The sequence below is a fragment of the Phalaenopsis equestris genome, unplaced genomic scaffold, assembly GCF_001263595.1.
Source record: "Phalaenopsis equestris unplaced genomic scaffold, ASM126359v1 Scaffold000921, whole genome shotgun sequence".
NCBI classification, from domain to species: domain Eukaryota; kingdom Viridiplantae; phylum Streptophyta; class Magnoliopsida; order Asparagales; family Orchidaceae; genus Phalaenopsis; species Phalaenopsis equestris.
In genome coordinates this window covers 419,135-439,380 of record NW_018165360.1, presented here as the reverse complement: position 1 = coordinate 439,380, position 20,246 = coordinate 419,135, and the positions used below count along the sequence as shown (strand labels likewise).

General features: G+C 34.7%; 1 protein-coding gene across 1 annotated transcript in view; it reads left to right on the top strand.

Moving 5' to 3' along the window:
* The first annotated feature begins 162 nt into the window (after positions 1-162).
* Positions 163-20,246, top strand: part of LOC110032317 (CRM-domain containing factor CFM3, chloroplastic/mitochondrial) — a 38,680-nt gene continuing 18,596 nt past the window's right edge. Inside the window, exons 1-8 of the mRNA XM_020735902.1 lie at positions 163-1,084; positions 2,449-2,989; positions 3,376-3,506; positions 4,208-4,567; positions 11,333-11,489; positions 12,659-12,951; positions 13,077-13,136; positions 13,332-13,421. Coding sequence (XP_020591561.1) covers positions 230-1,084; positions 2,449-2,989; positions 3,376-3,506; positions 4,208-4,567; positions 11,333-11,489; positions 12,659-12,951; positions 13,077-13,136; positions 13,332-13,421 — 2,487 coding nt within the window. The 5' untranslated portion in view covers positions 163-229. The remainder of the gene's footprint in view (positions 1,085-2,448; positions 2,990-3,375; positions 3,507-4,207; positions 4,568-11,332; positions 11,490-12,658; positions 12,952-13,076; positions 13,137-13,331; positions 13,422-20,246) is intronic.

Here is a 20,246-nt window from a genome sequence, read left to right as displayed (position 1 = left end):
ATATATATATATGTATATTATAGTTATCAGAATATTAATTTTGAGTTATTTAAAAATTAATTAATAAAATCAAAATTGATTAATTTTTATAATATAAAATTACTAGTATACAATCCAATAAATTTTATAATTATATCGAACAGAAATGGATCATGACTAAATTGCAGCCGCCGGGCCAATTTTCCACATCACTACCTTAAACTTCCTCAGCTCACTCGCCTACCCACCAATGGCCTTCACCTCCACTGTCCAATTCCAGCAAACAATCTTCTTCGACTCACTGCAATCGTCTTTCTCCCGCCGATTCGCCTATTTCCGTCGTATCCAATCCTCCTCTCCATTCAACCTCAAACAATGGCCTCTTCATTCCCTCAATCACTTTTCCATCCGCAGCCGAAAACCTGACGCTAGGCCTCGAATCTCCGTCACAACCCCTACGAAGATTAGTTTTCATGTGGACGATTCCACGTCCACCCCCACCTGGATCAAATGCTGGGGCAGAGAATCCCACTTCCGCCTCCTCCCTAAGAGGCCGCGCGCCGCCCTTGATTACCGCATCGGTCTGTCCAGCGATGACGAGGAGTTCGGCACCAGCGCGAGCACTGGAAGCAGCACAATGTCGAAGATCGTGGACAAGCTCAAGAAAATTGGGTACATGGATGACACTGGTGAGATAAAGGAGCAGCCTCTGCCCGAGAAGGGATCGGTGGAGGATATCTTCTATGCCGAGGATGGGATCCTGCCCAATTTTGGAGGTGGCCTGTCGTTGGATTTGAATGAAGAGGTTCGGTTCCCGTGGGAGAAAACTCGGAGCGGCATGGAGTGGGAGGATAATGGCGGGGATTCAGTGCGGAAGAAGAAAAGTAAGACCATGTTGGCGGAGCTGACGCTTCCTCAAGGGGAGCTCAGGAGGTTGAGGCACTTGGCTATAAGGGCCAAGTCCAAAACTAAGATTGGTGGCGCGGGTGTTACCCATGAAATTGTTGATGCTATTCGGGAGAAGTGGCAGACTACAGAGGTGGTGAGACTCAAGTGTGAGGGAGCGCCAGCCCTCAATATGAAGCGCATGCATGAGATATTGGAGGTTTGATATTCTTTATTTTTAAATATTGAGATTGCCCTCTAAACCATACTGTAAACTTTGAAGAAAATATCGGTTATCTAATTCTAATTTCATAAAATGTGGGTTTTCTATCCTCAAGTTTATCCAATTTCAACTGCTGTGGATTCTTTTCAGAGACTTGTGATTTTTTTTTCCTTATTTGAACACCAAAAATTTCCCTTGGCCGCTAGTTTTCTGTGGGATACACTACATTCTTTCTCTATTCTCTTTAAAAAAAATTATACTATTCCTAATACAACATGTTAGCTTTGAATTTATGTTTAATACATAATCTCTCAGTGCCTACATACTGATGAAATGAAACATAGCCTACTATGAAAAATACTCTCTTTTCAGTATGTGATACCTTAAGTTTCTTTCAGGCTGGTAACTGATTTCTGAACTAATCACTATGGTTTGTGTTTCTGAGATTGGATTTTGTTCCTATGCATATGCTGTTTCTGAAGAAAACAGCGTTTTTATTTTCTGATAGATCTCATAATGGATTGGCATTTTCTGGCATTTTATGGAGCTTTGCTTTTTTTTTTTTTTTTTCTGTGGCATTTTCTAGCATTGAACTAACTTTTATCTCCTGCTAGACTGGCAGGAGTCATTTCATGATGCGGAATTCCTGAGGCACAACAGGTTAATGAGAGACCAGATTTTTAAGCCTTATTATATGCTAAAAATCTTTGATAGAGGATAAAAATCATGGACCTACAATATAACAGTATTTCTTAAGTTACAAAGTATTTTTTTTCAAAGGAACTTCAATAGTAACAAAGTATTTTTTTTCCTTTCCAAAGGGCTATTAAAATTTGTTGTTTGAATAATTCTATTTCCATGTTGTGTCCCACTTTAAAAAATGGTTGCTTTTTAATTGTTATCTCAATTTCTTAAGCATAGAAATGGTGTAAACCTTGACAACATGGTTTTTGAACCTCTGTCTTATCTATCGCTTCGGTTCTACTCTCTAGCTTTCTCATAATGTCGAGCAAATTCATCAACTGATTTATGGCAATCCAACATAATCTTGATCACTACAGTGATGTTTTCACTTCTTTGGATTATAGTTATGACAACAATACACTTGCCCACTACAAATGTTTGTAGAATATAAGGTCAATTGTGATACAAGAGTTAAGGTGAGGATTGTCCTCTTTATGATCTTTTTTAAACATATCGCTTCATTTTTGCTAGTAAATGCTAAAATAGTTTGTACTTGCCTGGCATTATTGATTCTACCAAACTCTCTGAAAATTTTCTAGACAATTCCTCATTTCTTATTCTGTTTCTCTTAAAAAATTTAAGCTAATTTTTTATATCTATCACCTGACAATAATCAGAGAAAAACAGGAGGGATGGTGATATGGAGATCAGGAACATCTATTTCACTATACAGAGGAGTAGACTATGAGAATACTAAACCCGCAAAAAAGCAATATCATAATATTCCAAATACTTATGATAGACCTCTAAATACCTTCAAGCATTCAAAAATTTCAACAGATAATTTGAAAAACACTGATTTGCAAGATGATTGTCCAAAGAGCATTGATGTGCAACATTATGACATAAAAAATATTGATGTGCAAAGTAAGGGTGAGCATTTGACTCCTTTTGAGAAGAAAAATGACACAGGACTGTCTTCTGAAATCAAATATGAAGATGAGATTGATAAGCTGTTAGATGGTCTTGGCCCACGATACACAGATTGGCCTGGAAGTGATCCATTACCTGTGGATGCTGATTTACTTCCCGGGATTGTTCCTGGCTTTAAACCTCCCTTCAGAGTATTTCCTTATGGAGTAAGGCGCACTCTGGGGCTAAAGGAAGGCACTGCATTAAGGAGGCTCGCAAGAGTGTTGCCTCCTCATTTTGCCCTTGGTAAGTATACATCGTTTTAATTATTTCGCTATATTGACAGCATAGTTCGCATAGCATGGCTTTTTAATACCTTGTTCAGGTACCAAGTGCTTATGTTGTCCCCTTGTTTTTTATTGGGAAATTTACATACGTAGCACACAATTCTTGTGTATTTACATATCTCACAACTAAACTTTCCTATTTACGTAGTACTTTGGTGCTTTAAACCTATGCATAAAAAGGTGTATTTCGCTTTTAAAAATGGTGATACTGCTATTTTTGATGTGATATTAAAGAATGGAGTTTTATGCATGTAAATATGAAACTTTAGGTTTGAGATATGTAAATACATAAGGATTGTGTGCTATGTATGTAAATGCTCCTTTATTTTTGTTGGTTATAAATAGGCAGAAGCAGGCATCATCAAGGGTTAGCTGTGGCAATGGAAAAATTATGGGAAAAAAGTTGTATAGCGAAGATCGCTTTGAAGCGCGGAGTGCAACTTACTACCAGTGAAAGAATTGCTGCAGAAATCAAGGTAAAATGTTTTTCCTGTTAGCATCATGAACGTCATTTTCATTTTATTAGAACTCTGAGTAACGTTTTGATATTCCATTCTGAAAATTGGCTTTTCACATTTGCTATCCTCTCCCGTACCTGATTTACTCTTGCTACTTGTATTGTTCTCCCTTTTCTTTCTCTTGCTTTTTCCTTGCTCAATTCATTGAACTAAATTTTTTTGTTGTGCACATCAGGATATTTACTTGTGTGGACAAAACTATTTTTCGATTTGATAAAAAAGAAAAAAGTTCTGTAGCTCAATCTAGGAGTTTTTTTTAATTTCATCAACTATTAATCGGAAAAAGGATTCATGTAGCCGACCCCACTTAGTGGGATAAAGGTTTAACTGTCCATCAAAAAAGTCTGCTGAGATTCATTAATTATTTTTCATTAAAGGAGATTGCTGCCGGGGATTTGTCTTCAGGGAGCGATATTGCTTTCTATTGCTGCTTATCTTAAAATCTTAAAATCCGGTTTGTATTTATGATTTCATGTATGCTAAAATCTTCAAAACCCTTTGATTATGCCATCTTATGAGTCTTCGTACATACTGAGTTTTCTATTTCATTGTTTACCATTCTGAACCCCAATTTCCTTATGTTTTATTGGTCGTGTTAATCTAAAGTTTTAGTATGCTTTCTGCAAATTTCCTAGTAATGATGGTCATTATAATTGCAGGGCTTGACAGGGGGTGTAATTCTTTCGAGAAATAAGGATTATATTGTCTTTTATAGAGGTAAAGATTTCTTATCCGCAGAAGTAAGTAAGGCATTGGTTGAGAGAGAAGCATTAGCGAAGAACCTGCAAGATGAAGAGGAGCTGGCAAGAATTAGGGCCTCTTCTTCAGTTCTTTCAAACAGCAAGACTATTGAAGTAACTGAAGAGCAAGGCACAACTGGCACCCTTGTAGAGACGCTAGAAGCTGATGCCAGATGGGGAAAGAAACTAGATAATGACTATGAGGAAAAGATGATTAAAGCTGCAGAAGCAGCAAGGCATGCTGACCTTGTGAGAAAGCTTGAGAAGAAACTTTATCTTGTAAGAATCTGACACTTAACGATTTGTCAAAGTAGCCTTAATGCATGCATTGTACATATTGCAAGTACTGCATATTAAATATTTCATAAGATGGACAAATACTTCCTAAATCTAATTATTGTGGTTAAACTCCAAGTAATTCATTGACGATTCGTATGCAGCTAATTTAGTTTCGAAGTGTTCCATTTCTCTGATTTAGTCGCCCGACTTTACAAAATTGATCCGAAAAGGTCCCTCAGGGTTGAATTGGCATCACTTATATACAGCTGAGAGACTAAATGAGATCACTTTTATACAGCTGTGTGTCATACTTTTCTGATAAAAAATGCATTGTCTAGAGACTAAATTGGAGAAATATGCTGCTCTAGAGCTAAATTGGTCACACTGTCAGTTGGGGGACTATTTTGGGAGTTAATCATTATTATATGTTTATAAAATTTCTCCAATGTGCTTGTTTGTCGTTAGAAATTAGAATATGTGAGTTATGATGGCTTGTAGATTTTGGAATTTAGATGTTACTTCATTCATTGAGGGCATCGTTTTCCATCAAATAAATTGTGGGTGGCGTGATAAGCATAAACAAAAAATTCTTCTAGTTTTGTTAATGCACACTCAACATGACTTTTTAAAGAGAGTTCTTTGCATCTCAAAAAAATTGACGGAGATTGTTTGATCTGGGCTTATGCTTGCAGTTAATGAGTATTTTTTTAATTAAATTTTTTTATTTTTTGCATTTTTAGCTGATGTATTAAAAAAGATTTTGATTAATTTTATTTTGAGTCTGTTCCTTTGAAGATAATATTTTTGGTGTTCAGGATATTTTTTTCAATTACCTCCACGTGTCTTTTTTCTTAAATATAAGACCATAAGGCTTATTGTAATTTGATGGAATGATTAATCCATTATTTTTCTCTAGCAGCCCGTGGTATTCTCCTCTCCTTGCACATCTCTCACTCTCTCTCTCTCTCTCACACACACACACACACACACATTTTGCTCGTCTATTTCTTTCTTTTTTTATTTTGTGTACCCGATTCTCTCTTTACCACCCTCATCTCTTTTGTCACTCCCTCATGATATTTCTTTCTTTTCTATTGTTTTCATCTTTTCTCTCAGTTGGACTGTCATTTCTTTCTTTCTTTCTCATCGGCTTTCAATATTTCCCTTTCAGTGACACACTCTCTCCTAAACACTTTTTTCTTATGACCCCACTTCTCTTTCTTATACAAGCTATTGCAATATGATAAAAATAAATTTAAGGCTCATTTATTTCCTATCCTAAATTGAAACATTTGATATAAAGTTGTAGGGGATGCTATGAACAAGTTAAAAGGGTTGAGAAAGTAGGATGCATAGAGAAGAAGATGGGGGAAGAAGAAATCCAACACACCACTTAGAATGAGGGAGAAGCAATATAGAGTACATATTTATTGGACGTACAAAAAAGAATTTTAAGTGACATTATATTTTAGCTTGCATTGTAGTTTCTTTTCAACCAAAATTAAACATGCCTAAGTTGTTGATTCTATTAAGAACGGGTTGTTTCTTTCAATATTTTAATTTTCTTTTGGCTTGGTTAACTACTGTCTGGATCCTGCTTCTATCGATATCATAAACAATCTAGAATTTAGCTTTCAAGGTGTCCTATTCTATGACATTTTAGAATTTTGTTATATGCAATATCCTTTCCTATGGTTTCTTTTAATTTTTTCACTATGCTTTTCTATTGACAACTGTTGTTTGCTGCATCCTATGGAAGTTTTACGTTTGCTGATGCTACTGTCATAATTCCTTAGATGAAGTGCCATAAATGTTGTTTACACTACAATCATAGAATTATCCCAATACAATTTTGGAACCTTATTGCCACTAACTGAGCTATAGTTTCTTGCTCTTTTGGAAGCTTGCTTTTGCTATCACTATAGTTTCTTGTTCTTTTGGAAGCTTGCTATTGCTAATGCTAAAATCCCAAATTCTAATCCCTATTGATTTTTATTGATTTAGAAAAAGCTTATGATAAGATTCCAAGAGAAGTCCTTTGGAGAGTTATAGAGAAGAAATGTGTTGATATAACTTATATTCAAGTCATTAAAGTACACTAGAGTTGATGTTTGCGCTCGAATAGAGGGAAGATTGATAAAGTATTTTCCTATTTCAGTTGGATTACATCAGGGTGTAATAACTAATTTTGAGAAATTTGATAAAAATTTTGGCGGCTGAAAATATAGCCCAAATTTTGTAGCTCTCAAATTTTAATCAAAATAATATTATAAAATTCTACGTGTCAAATCAATTAATGCGATAAATAATACTATATATAAATTTTGAATAGATTGGAAGATATAAAAATTGGAAGTAATAAGTTTAATCAACTTAATCTAACCTTAATTATTCTTAATATTGCACTGTCACTGTAGCCAACTGACTCGACCCATGCGTTATATGCATCGATTAGGGTAATCCTTCATCCAGGCTCTTGAAATTTCTCCTCTCCTCTCCCTATACTCCTCTCCCCCCCGCCGTTTCGCCATACAGAAGACCCAGGGAGAGCTGCGATCACAACACAACCCACATCCGTGAACAAAAAAAGGCGAGCAGACTAGTGGAGTTGCACAAGAGGTTTCTCTCAATTCCTTACAAGCGTCTGCGTGACCTGCACTTCAACAGAGGTGCAATCGACAACAGACGACTCACAAATTGTCGCAATCGGCATTTTAGGGCTCCAATGTGATTTCACCATTGTAAGTGTCGAACTTGTGTTGGAAGTGTTGAAAGTGTTTTGCGAGCTTCCATGAGGATTTTAACATTAGCATCAACGAAGGAGAAAAGAGATTTGAGTTGTTAGGAAGAAGAGGGAAGAAGTTTTAGCAACTTGGAGAAGTGTTGGGTTGCCGAGAAGCCGTTTAAGATATGTTTTAGCAAATCAATGCTCTTTTAAACTAAATCACCTTATGAACTAATACATCTTGAATTCCTAAGTCGTTTAAGATTTAAGGTTGTTTACCCGACATGACGAGTTCAAGGCAAGCGTATAGAAGATCGTCGTAAGATGACTCTGTACATTTAAGGTAACATAATTATATGCTAATTTAAAAAGAATAATTTAATTTACGGAAATCATTTGAATCTTAGGGCTTGTTTGGGGCAGCTGCCCTAGAAAGTTGCTATGCAGAAGTTGCTGTAGATAAGCTGACTGACTGTTTGTTTATTACTACTTGAAAATAGCTGCAGCACAGCTGCTTCTGGACAAATGACAATTCTGTTTCTGTAGTGATTCTGTTTACAACAAAACAGTCATAATAATATATTTGATACTTTAGAAGCAAAAATCCACTTCAAAACAATGCAAAAAATAAGACATATTTGATACTTTAAAAATAATATATTTGATATTTTAGACCTGTCATAACAATATATTTGATACTTTAGAAGTAAAATTCACTTCAGAACAGTGCAAAAAATAAAATATACACCTCACTTAACAGTGAGTATCATTATTACTAAAATAAATAAAAAAATATTAAAATAATATTTAATAATATGATAATATTATTTTTAAAATGGAGACGGAGTATGTCACAAGTCTGATCGTCCTCCAGTGATACTATCTATTCTCGAGTACTCTCGATTGTAGAATTTGTCAGCCTGTCTGTTCACCAGAGGAAGTCACACTTCTTCGTGATTCTCCGCGGACATCTGTAGAACTGTCTCCCGTAGCTATGTGTCTGACATTACGTCAACAGAGAACTCTGAAATCTACAGTGACATAACAATTCTCAGGATGGACCAGAAATCTTCGAGTTTATATTTTCTGAATGCTTAAAAAAAATCTATTAGTCATAACAAAAGTATAAATTTTTTTCAAAAATAAATAATTAATTAGACGTGAGATCTTATATAACTCAGTATACCAACCAACAAATCTATTACTATAAGAAAACAATAAATCTTGTCAAAAAAAATTCTTGGCTGTCTTGAATTCACGTAATACCAAGTTCGTGTGCCACATATGCATTTTATCAAAAAAGACTATGTAAAAGAACATCATAAATTGCATCACAAAAAAAAAAGAAAGGAACTTGCTTGTCTTCAATAGGATTTTACACGTGACACAAATCAATATCGACAATCAGATCATTTTGAAGAACCCATAAGGGTTAACTTCTCATCATGGACCTCTCAAACCCATTAAAAGAAAAAAAAAAGAAATAAGAGAAAAACACTTACAAACATCGTAAAAAACCAAAACAATCATAATCAAATATACAATGAACAGAAATAAACATGAATTGCATAAAATAAACAAGTAGAAATTGATAAAAGAACTACAGTTTTGTGTAGGAGTGAAGTCTTAGAGAACTCAATATACTAACAAAGAATCTGTCACTACAAGAAGATGACAGACTTTGTAAAAAAAAAGATTATTGGTTGCCTTTAACCGATTTAATACCAAACTCGTGTATGTCACATATGCATATCATAAAAAAAAGTTCATCCAGTAGAAGCTCAAAAATCGCAGCATCGAGATGAAGAGAGGAATTTGGTTGTCTTCATTAGGATTTCACATGTGACACCAACCAATAACGACTAACAGACCATCCAGAAGAACACATAAGTTTAAACACCTTATCATATACCTCAAAAACCCACCAAAAGAAAAAAAAAAGAAGAAATGGAAAAGAACAATTACCGACAGTGTAAAAAACCCAAACAATCAATATCAAATCTACAATAAACAAAAAGAAACAAAAATCGGTCAATTCAACATCTAACAATGGCGTCTGTAACCCGCTCTGTTAATTCAACCATTTCTTCGATAGCTTTACCATCCTGGGTGCAACCTTCTTGCGAATCTACTTCTGGCTGCGGTATAAATTGTCCTATGTGATATTTAAATGTTTCAAGCGGGACGTGTAAATGATCATTGTCAGTCATGAAGTCTACATCAGTTGGAGAATGATGTCATCAAATGTAGTTGTGAAGAATCATTGAAATCACTACAATCTACACCTGTTTCGGAAATTGATACGTCGACATATCACGTCGTATAACCAATTTTTTCTTCCACACTCCAAATGTTCTTTCAATTACACCACATAATGAGTAGTGTCTCTTGTTAAACATTTTTTTTCTGCCCCGAACAACTTTTTTAGATCTTTCAAGTTGGGAATGTGATATTTCATATCCGGAAATAACATTAGATAGCCTGTTTGTAAGGGATATACAACATCGACCAAATAATATTTATCTGTCCCAAGTACAATAATTAGTAATGAACTTAAAGAATATCTGAATATGATTAATAATTGACAAATCTGGAGGTGGGTGAGGGAAGTTGTGTTTTCGATTTCTTGTCGCAAAAACGAATATATGATTGTCATGTGCACTGTTTTCCCAACTAGCCTTAACAAAAGTAAAATACATATTGAAATCAAATACGACCATCACATTTTTTGTAGGTGATCCACACCGCCCGATAATGCTACATCTTCATTATTGGATACACGTGCATTCATGTGGATTTCATCAATCGCTTCAATACAGTTCTAATAAATTAAATAAAATTGTATTAATCATGACTAATGATAGGTGTTATTGTTCACGTTTAAAACGACATGTTGCATAGTGTCGCAATGTTGAATTTGTCCGGCAGTTAAAGGGTAGAAACAATATTGTGCTTTATAGAACATATCTTATTTTATGTGAGCTATGTGAGCATGGTCTTTGTTCTATGATTACCATGAACGCTAAAGTTAGATGATTTATTTTCATAACGGTTGATCACGTTCTGGAAATGGATCATTTCATTTCATGTTTTAAAACTATTGATTCATCTCACATAACAAATTTGTACTTTAATGAAGCTTTCCAATTTTATCATGCACACATTGATAGTCAAATAAAAGTAGCCCATAAAAGTTTGGATGATTGTTACACTCTTCGATTATAGAACGTGCATTTGGTTTGACTTTCAAATTACCTATAACTGATTTAAATTAGAAATTACAATGGGAATCATATTGTTGCTAATGCTAGAATCCACGCGTCTAGCGGCATTCCAATTTTGATATTCAATTCTTTCCCACTACTGCTATTACGTCCATTTCTTGTAATTTCTACTTCTCATCTCTATCTTTTGAAGGTTTTGAAGCCTGATTGGGCTGATGTTTTCAACTAGTTGGACCATGAGCTAATACCTTAACCTACTTAGAATGAGAAAATCAGCATGCCTAGAGCCAGAGATTATAGAGTCTATGAAACGTATAACAAAAATAAAAAATAAGTTTGAATGTGAGCAAAAATATTGTTTTAATCCATTCAAAACTTTCTCAAATTTCTTGGAGCAACAAAACATTAATTCCTTGATTTTCGAAAGATTCATGGTATTCTAAGAAAAATATTTTAGTCTCCAGCACAATGCGAAGCATTAAAATTTTCTTCCACATCATAATTGCATAATCTAATCATTATATGACCCTTTGACCTTTATTGATAAGAAAATATCATTTTTACAAACTAAACAAATATATTCCAAGCTGACTTATGGCTGCATTGCTCATGTGCAAATACCAGACAATTATTTTTGTGCTACATCTATTTTCTGTCATAAGTTTCATAAAAGTGAAATTTCATTATGTTATATCGGTATTGGAGTGAGAGTAGGCTGCCAGATCCGCCACAAATCTATTTGTCTGTACCTCATGATACTCAGAAGAATTTTAGAGGCTGGATTAAGATGTCTATTTCTCCTCTTGATTTTTTCAGGCTGAACGTAAGGTCATGCGAGCTGAAAGAGCCTTAGCCAAGGTGGAGGAATCCCTGAGGCCTATAGAACGTAAAGCAGACTCTGAAAGTATAACTGAAGAAGAAAGATTCATGTTTCGTAAACTTGGGCTAAGAATGAAGGCCTTCTTGCTTCTTGGTAACTATATTTTGTTTTAAATTATAAATATATTAGTTTATGTGGCTGCAAACTTATCATATCATGTGCTTGGATTTATTAGATTGTTGAGAAACATTTCTTATTATGCTAGGGGCAAATGTGTGAAGTACCATCCCTTATGGTCTCTTTTTCATACATCATCATCTCGAGAAAAGTGTAGGCCAATTTAATCCCAAAGTTTATAAAAGTATTAATTTAATTTTCAAACTCTTTTAATATGGGTTGAAATAGTCCTTGATGAGAATCATTTTAGCCCTCATAAAAACAGCCTTGGGTCTAATTATAAACTCTCGGACTATAATGACCCGTCTAAATAGTTAGGGGACTATTCTGACTTTTTATTTTAGCCATCACTAAACCAAAAGTTTGCTTGAATATCAGTCTTGCATTCTAACTTAGCATTTCCATTATCTTGGTTCACCTTCTGTGTATATCAATCTGCTGACTAGTTCTTAAGTTGCATCATTCTTTACCTTCTTTTTATACATTGTATTTTTATAAATTCAAATCTAATTAATTTAACAGCAGAATGTCAAATCAATCCTTAGTTTCATGAGCCAGTTTTGTGCGGATCTATTACTTGAGATAAATGAACCTAGCCATATAGTTAATTAGATCTAAGAGGTATTCTAATACTGTTGTTTTTAATATTAGCTAAGATGGGAGAAATAGTTATTAGGATATATTTCTCCCTTTGATCTCCCAATCCTCAAGAGTGGCTGACTATCAACTTCTAAGTGAAATTTACATACGTAGCACACAATTCTTATGTATTTACATATCTCACACCTAAACTTCTATATTTACATACATTGCACGTTGATGCTTTAAACCTATGCATGAAAATGTCTATTTAATTTTTAAGAAGTGGTAAGAGTATGTGGTATTAAAGATTTGAGTGCTATGTGTGTAAATATAAAAGTTTAGGTGTGAGATATGTAAATACATCAGAATTGTGTGCTATGTATATACATGCCCCCATCTTTAATTAGTTGACCATGGGCATAAGGGTAGGAATACTTTTAGGGTGTGTGGAGATATTTCTTCATGAAATGGGGCAAAAAAAGGATATTGTACTGTTAATCATTTTGTGTGATCTTCTTTCTGTAAATGTTTTGCTCAATTTCCAAGGTGCTAATTGGTTTCAGGAAGGAGAGGAGTTTTTGATGGAACAGTTGAGAACATGCATCTGCATTGGAAGTATAGGGAGCTGGTGAAGGTCATTGTGAAAGCCAAAACTTTTATGCAAGTTAAGCACATTGCACTATCACTCGAAGCTGAGAGTGGCGGAGTTTTGGTTTCTGTTGACAAGATATCTAAGGGTTATGCAATTGTTGTTTTTCGTGGGAAGGACTATCATCGACCTCCTACACTCCGGCCAAAAAATCTCCTTACGAAAAGGAAGGCCTTAGCTCGTTCAATAGAACTACAGCGCCATGCGGTAATTTTTCCATTCATATTTGGAACTTCTGCTTGATTTTTTCTCCTAATTGCTTAGAAACCATATCTAACAGAACCTGATGTGTACTTTGCTAACTTTCAATATTTTTTTTTTCCCTGAAATAGGCTCTAAACAGGCATATTTCAAGTTTGCTCAACAAGGTTGAGAAGTTGAAGGCTGAATTGGTATGCGCCATATTTTTGTTTGAAATTCAGAGCTTGCTTCTTCTTCTATGAGAAACCTCTACTGGACAAAAGTTACTGTACTAATTACCAGAACTTTTTTTTTTAATTTCTTTATATGTCTGCATTCTAATGGTTTGTATGGTTCTTTATTTCTTGTAGCTTATGTCCTCTCTAATGTTATATTTCTTTTCAAAGGGTAAAATGGAAGATGTAGAAGGCCAAGGTGATGATGAATTGTACAGCAATCTTGATCAAGCTTATAATAGCGAAGAGGAGGAAAATGAGGTAAATAGATAAGTTTCTAGAAAGAAAATTATACTTAAATGATACACAGTCTTTTGTAGTTTGATGAATTGGAAACTCTAATGACGCTCGCTTGTTTGTTCTTGGCCTTTTCTCATAAAGTAATTTTCTGGTTTATATAACTAAAAAAGATCACCAAGCTTTGTTAAATACCTCATAATTTCAATTAGAATAAGGCTTCAAACCAATACATTTATTCTACCATTGTCATAAACTAAACTCTCTACTATGAAGCTACAATTCAATCTTTGAATTATACCGTTGTAATGAGCATCTCTATTCCCACACAAGTAAATGACTTGTGGTTGTTGATGTCATAAGACTTCTTTACTGATGACCTTGCATTAAAATATTTTACATGAACTTTGGATTCATCAAAAGTTCTATGCACATTTCAAATGTCTTCCACTTTCATTAAAAAAATAGTATTTAAAACTTATTGAATGGAAGCACTTGGTTTTTCAAAATAGCCGTCATGGAAGCTAAATTTCAAAGCCTCTAGTCAACATAATTATTGCCAAACATTGTAAACCCGACTTGACCGTCCATGATTTAGCTTGATCCTATCTGCTTTGACACTTGTTGTAAGGCACCCTTGATCCAGCTTGTAAGGGAGTCAGGTAACATAATCGCATGGACACATACCTCTCGCAGACTCGGTCTATGATGATGAACTCAATGACCATCTCGCTTATCCCGGCGAGGCACTAACCAACAAGGAAAATTAAGACCCCTTTTTATCAAAGGGGCATACCTTGACTTATTGCCCTTTGAAGCTATTGATGTGACCCTAAGGCGAGAATTGATGTCTCCTAAACATGTAACAAGGGGCAAGAGTTCTGGTGTTTATATCATTTGATAGTCCTACTTAAATGTATATATAAAGGTATTTTGCCGGTTGTGTACTCATGTATCTTGTTTTAAATTCAAAATCAAACATTTTGGATGCTTTGCGCTGTGTGATCATCCCTTAAAATTCCTAGATTGATAAGCTAGATTCATAAGATCAATTTCTAACTTGGGAATTGATAGCTTCTTCTAGAGAATTCACCCGCATCAATGCACTGCCTATTGTTTAGACTATTTAAGTGCTATCAAATGGGGTTAGAACCCTTAAGGTGTTATGGTTACCCAATGTCAAAAGCATTTTATGCCAACACAGATGTTCACTACACTGTCCGTTGGAAATTGATCTTATAGTTCATATATTTACATTGAATACGACGAATGTTTTTGCAAAGAATAAGATAATAATCATCAGCTTAATTATATTGGGTGAAATAATAAATTTTGAAGTTCCGCTGTATTCCAAGTATGAAGATCTTGCTAAGTTGATTATTTTAATCAAATATTTTTAAACTTTATATAGTTGTAGCATAGTCAGCTTAGCAATAGTCTGATTATCTTCATATATTCATACTCGTTTTGGTGTTATTGGAGTTGTAACTCTATTTCTTACATTGTTTCCCAACCTCATTTGTTTATCCTTAATATTTGCTACGTCGAAACTTGGAGTTCTTGTCCCTGCATTAAATTTTGCTTTTCTTTAAAGAACACATCCTTGTTTCTCCAAGCAATTTTCAAATCTTCCTATGTAAAGTTATCATCATCAAATCCTAAATTATTTTATTGTTGAGCCCTCTATCAAATCAAAGCAAGCCAGTTGTCTCACTACCTAGCACACCTTAGCAATGATGCCTTCCGGATAAGTGTGAAGTTTGACCTAGACTTGCCTCTATTGAGAGCCTAAGCGAGCACTAGACTGTCTTTAACCACCCGGAATGTTTATATGTTGGTACGTTTTTGAGTTAGAGATGTTCAAGGCATTACATAAATTTTCTAATAAACTATTCTAGTAATGCTAACTGATGCATCTTAAAAACGCCTATTCCCGGACGCTTAATTCTATGCTAGGGACTTGCTTCTATGACTCGTCATCTCTTGCTATTATTATATTTTTTAGGCGGCTTAACATTTCTTGCACTTAAGTAATTGGGCTCTCCTATAATATATCGATTACGCCTTCTAAATGCAATTGCGGACTCCCTATCAAGGTCAGCAAATTCACATGTTCATGACAACCAATTTTTAGGCTTAAGTACATTGTCTAGCTCCATAAATCAAATTCAAGTTGGTTTCTACTGACCAAGGAAACAAACACTCATTTCCTTTAATTGAGTGCCTATCAAGATATTGTCTAGGTTCTAGTTCATTTACATCCGTAGTGTTACTTCATAGTTTTGGCTTTGTCCTCTGATATGTAAAGAGTTGCAATGCAGGATTTGTAAAGGCTTCGAATAGTTCATGAAGTGGTAAGAAGATGAGAGAAGATGAAATTTGGTACGTATCTGAGGAAGTAGCCATGCAAAGTATCATTTTCATTCAACAATCATAATCTCATAAGTCTATTAGATGATATTTAGAATTCTATTTATAATAAAAGATCATATAAAATAAGATTATATAATCATATATATCATAAATTTATAAATGGTCATCTCATTATCAAAATAAAAATATAGGCTAAAAATTTACCACTTTCGTATTTAGGGAGGACTAGCGGGAAACAAAAGTTTCTAGAATACATTCTTTAAGAGGTTTAGTCATAGATCTTGTTGAAACAATCAAAAATCTTTGAAAAAGTAATAATTAATGTGAGAATTCTTGAATCCAAGATTGAACTTTGGGCTATTTGTCTTGAAGTAAACTATTGGTGATATTATTCTAGGACTCGTAAAAATTATTTAGGTAGTGAATTCTGTGGGGAGGTGGTTGTAGAATTACGAGGGAATGAAAATATTTGAGGTTAGTGGTATTTGGAAGGAGTATGAGGTGAAATCTGCTATTTGATAGTACATTCAGAGCATTCAGTGAAAAGGTGAAATACGGGTGGTGAGGAGGATTCGCCACCTCTTCCCGAACAAACTACAGACACACCAATTGTAATAGGAAGATGATACAACATTTCAGAGAGCAAAAATTTAGAGAATAAACTTTCAAAATATATAAAACAAATCTAAGTCTTGAAACTGTTAGAATCTAATCTAGAAAAAGTTCCATAATAGAAAATAACATAATGAAAAATAAATAAGAAAGAAACATAAAAGGCAAAAAATATTGTAGAAACTTGATTGGGAATGCATCCCAAGCGGGATGTCATCTTGTGATTGCGGGATGAATCCACGATCTGGAAAAAACGAGAAAGCCGAGCAATAGGAGCTGCATCCACCAAAAAATTGTGTCCCATCATTTTCTCCATGCAGGAGAGGTTTCTTTTTCTCTGAAATGGCCTAGATCCTACCGTCGAATATGCTTTCCCACAAAGCGCCAAGGAGATTTCTAAAATTGCGGTTCACAACTCCTATCTGGTCATCAATACATGGGTGCATTGCTGATTTGAACTAAAATTTTGTGCCTAACTTACGTGCTAGCACTCCAAAAGTGGCCAAGGGATTTCATATATGTCTGAAGTAATGTTCCTTGGTATTCCATAAAGATAAACTCTCTCTTTGACTTTTAATTTTGCCATATGTGATACATCCACTGTCTTGTGGCATGGAGCAAAATATGCTTTAGAGAAATGGTCTACCATTATCATGACAAAATTATTGTTTTGTAATGCCTAAAGCATCTTTAATATTGTTTTGCTATCTCTGAAGCAACTTTATAATTAAAATTTATACTCAAGTTTATCTTTAGGCAACTCAAACATGCTATTTCCAAAGTCTATTATGGTTTAATAAATTGTCATACTTCTTTGGCATAATCAGAGTTGGAGCTATATTTAGGCTAGTTCTCTCACGAACTAAGTCTCATCAAGTGTGTAACAAGTTTTATTTTCTTGCAAATTTTCTTATTTGGTTGGTCGCATCCCATAGGTGAGTGGTTTTGGTAGTAAAAATATTGTTATGAGGTCTATTGCAAGTTGAATCGCTTTCAGTGGTAGTCACGAAAGAGTTTAACTGTCATTCATGACATTCAACAACTCATCATCAAGGGTTGCCCCTTTTTTTAGTATGGGCTCCTTGGACTCACTCCATTCTATGACAACTAATGCTAATCCCCTAATCCTGATGGATTCTCTCTTCTAGGCTCGGCTTGAGTCACTAACATATCTCCTCGTTGGTTGCAAGCTGATACACTTCGACATCTTCATTTTCTCTTATGCAACTTTCCATTTCTTTAACTTCTCCATGCTCAATGAAAAAAATTATTCTCATATTTGGTCAATTTGAGGCATATTAATGTTTGGTCAATTATGTAATAATCGTATTTAAAAAAAGAAACAATTAATTAAAATAAAATTTTTACTTGATGGATGGGCCGATTTAAAAAGGTTAACTATCTCGATAGTTTCATTTTTATGAGATGTCTTATTCGAACCAAATAATAGAAAGGACACAACGACATAGATAATAAAGAGTGAAGAGAAGGGGAGTGAAGAGAAGGGGAGTGAAGAAGTGAGCAGACATGCAGGTGACCTACTTCATGTAGGAAGAGGAGCGCAGTCCTATGTGCAACCCTAGTCTAGGCTGAGCGGCTCATGTGTGGGAGAAAGGGGAGAGGCTGTGGTGAAGCATCTTGCATGAAAGATGAGGCAGTACACCCCTTAGGCTTCAACAAAGTTTGCGGGTATTTGTGGGAGGAGTTCCGGTCCTGCTAGTGCAGATTTGAAGTTGAATTAAGCGACTTCAAAGAGAAAGGGGTAGGTGAATGCCTATTGTGCGAGAAGGAAGAGCCAACCGAGCCCTAACATGTGGTACAAGAGAAGATCGAGCCTTGTGTGAGGTTTGTGAGGTTTTGAGCTGAAGAAAAGGGAGGAAGGAGGCGATTCATACAAGAGTAACATTTTGTTATTATGGGAGAGGAAATGAAAAGCTGATAGGAAGCAAGGAGTCTTGTGAACTAAAAAGAAGAAGAGGAAACAAACAGTTAAAAGCCGAAGTGAGGAAGAGGAAAAGAAGAGTGGATTGGGCGAGGAATCGGGGGAACTGAAGGCTACTTCGACCTATAAAAGGGATGTGAGGGATGCAGAGGGAGACCAACTTACCTGGAGTCGAGCAACAAGTGAGGGAGAGGACAATGATGCGGGAGAAGCCTAGTCGATGATGAGGTCTTAGGAAATATTGGCTTCGTGGTCAAGCTGTGGAGGGACGACGATTGTGTTGTGATATAATTGGAGAAGTTGAAGTGGAGAATCACAGAGGACATGCAAAGGAGCCATGTGAAGGAGTCGTGCGAAGGAGACTATAGGGCGACTGAGATAAAAGTTCAAATGGGTTTATGAAATCGATTTAATAATATATATGTGTGTGTGTGTGCATGTGCGTGCGTGTGCGTGTGCGTGTGTGTGCCACTCACTGTGATTCTATGGCTGACATCTGCATTAGCAATTCTAAGTCCCCTAGGGTCACCAGTTCGAGCTTGCCCGAGTGCATTTGTCTTGTAGCGTGGGATCAAGTGGTTAGACACATGAGGGTGGCTGGGTGCTTGTATCATAGCCTCCAACCATCCTTCTTTTAAAAAACAAATGTATATATATATGTAAAATAATAATAATATAATAAAAATTTTTGAATAGAAAAATAAGCATAATAAAATAATGGAAATTTAATGCTTAGTCAATAATAAAAAGTTAATAGTTTACTTAAAATAATAAATAAATTAAATTTTATATCATGTTTATGCTAGGTTTTTACTTTAGAAGAGTCAAAATCGGGGCAAAATAATCGACATCGATGTGAGACTTATACTTTTAAATACTAGTAATAATTTGTTTATTCTCAAATATATTTGCAGTTAATGATATTTGTGTATACTTTATGTTGATTAAGATATTATTTTCATTATTGGTCATATCATCATGGATATTGTAGCTATTTATTCATGCATTTGATGCATGTTTTATATAGTATGTTGAATTGAATGTAATGAACACATATGTATGATGATTGCTTGTATGCGTATGATTGACTATGATGGAACACTCTTTGATGATAATAGTGAGGAAACACTAATGTATTCATGTCTGTAAATGAAAAAAAAATATTAATATTAATGTGCCTTAATTGACGCAATTTTTAGATGATGTCTCCTGTGACGGTCGTATAAATATAAAATGATATTTATTTGTTAATGATATATACCTCTTTTAGCATGTTAAATTTTTCTATTGATTTATAAATAAATTAATCTGACACGCATATTGTTCTTTCTTTTCCTTGTATTGCTGTAGTTTAGAAATATAAGTATTCACTAGCTCGTTTAACTTACAATTATTGTAAATAATTTTTTCAGGTTTAATTAAATTTTTAAAAGATGAGCGATAGACGAAAATATGTTTATAGAAGACGCAAACATCCTTCAACGAGATAAACTTAATTGTACCACTTTAATCTGATTTGTAGTGTCTCTTTCATCTGCTAAATTGTAGTTGAATATTGAAAATTTAATTCACACATTCCGATCATCTATACCTGTCTTGGTTAATTCTAAGCCCCGGGTCGGGTCATGATAAAAGCGATATCAGAGACCAAGTTTTCGGATGCATTAATTTAATATTTATAAAGGAGTCGATAGAATAATTATAAGAAAAATTTTAGATTTAAAATTAACTCCAAGTAATAATTATCCATTCAGACATAGTGATACATTCAAAGTTATAGAAGAAGAAAATCCAATAGAAGATGAAAAAGTACAAGCAACTATAAATGTGAACACGAATATCCTCACCCAAATGATGACGAAAATGACTCGGCTGATTAAAAAGTCCAAATCATAGCCTATCGAAAGTGATACAGTTGCAAT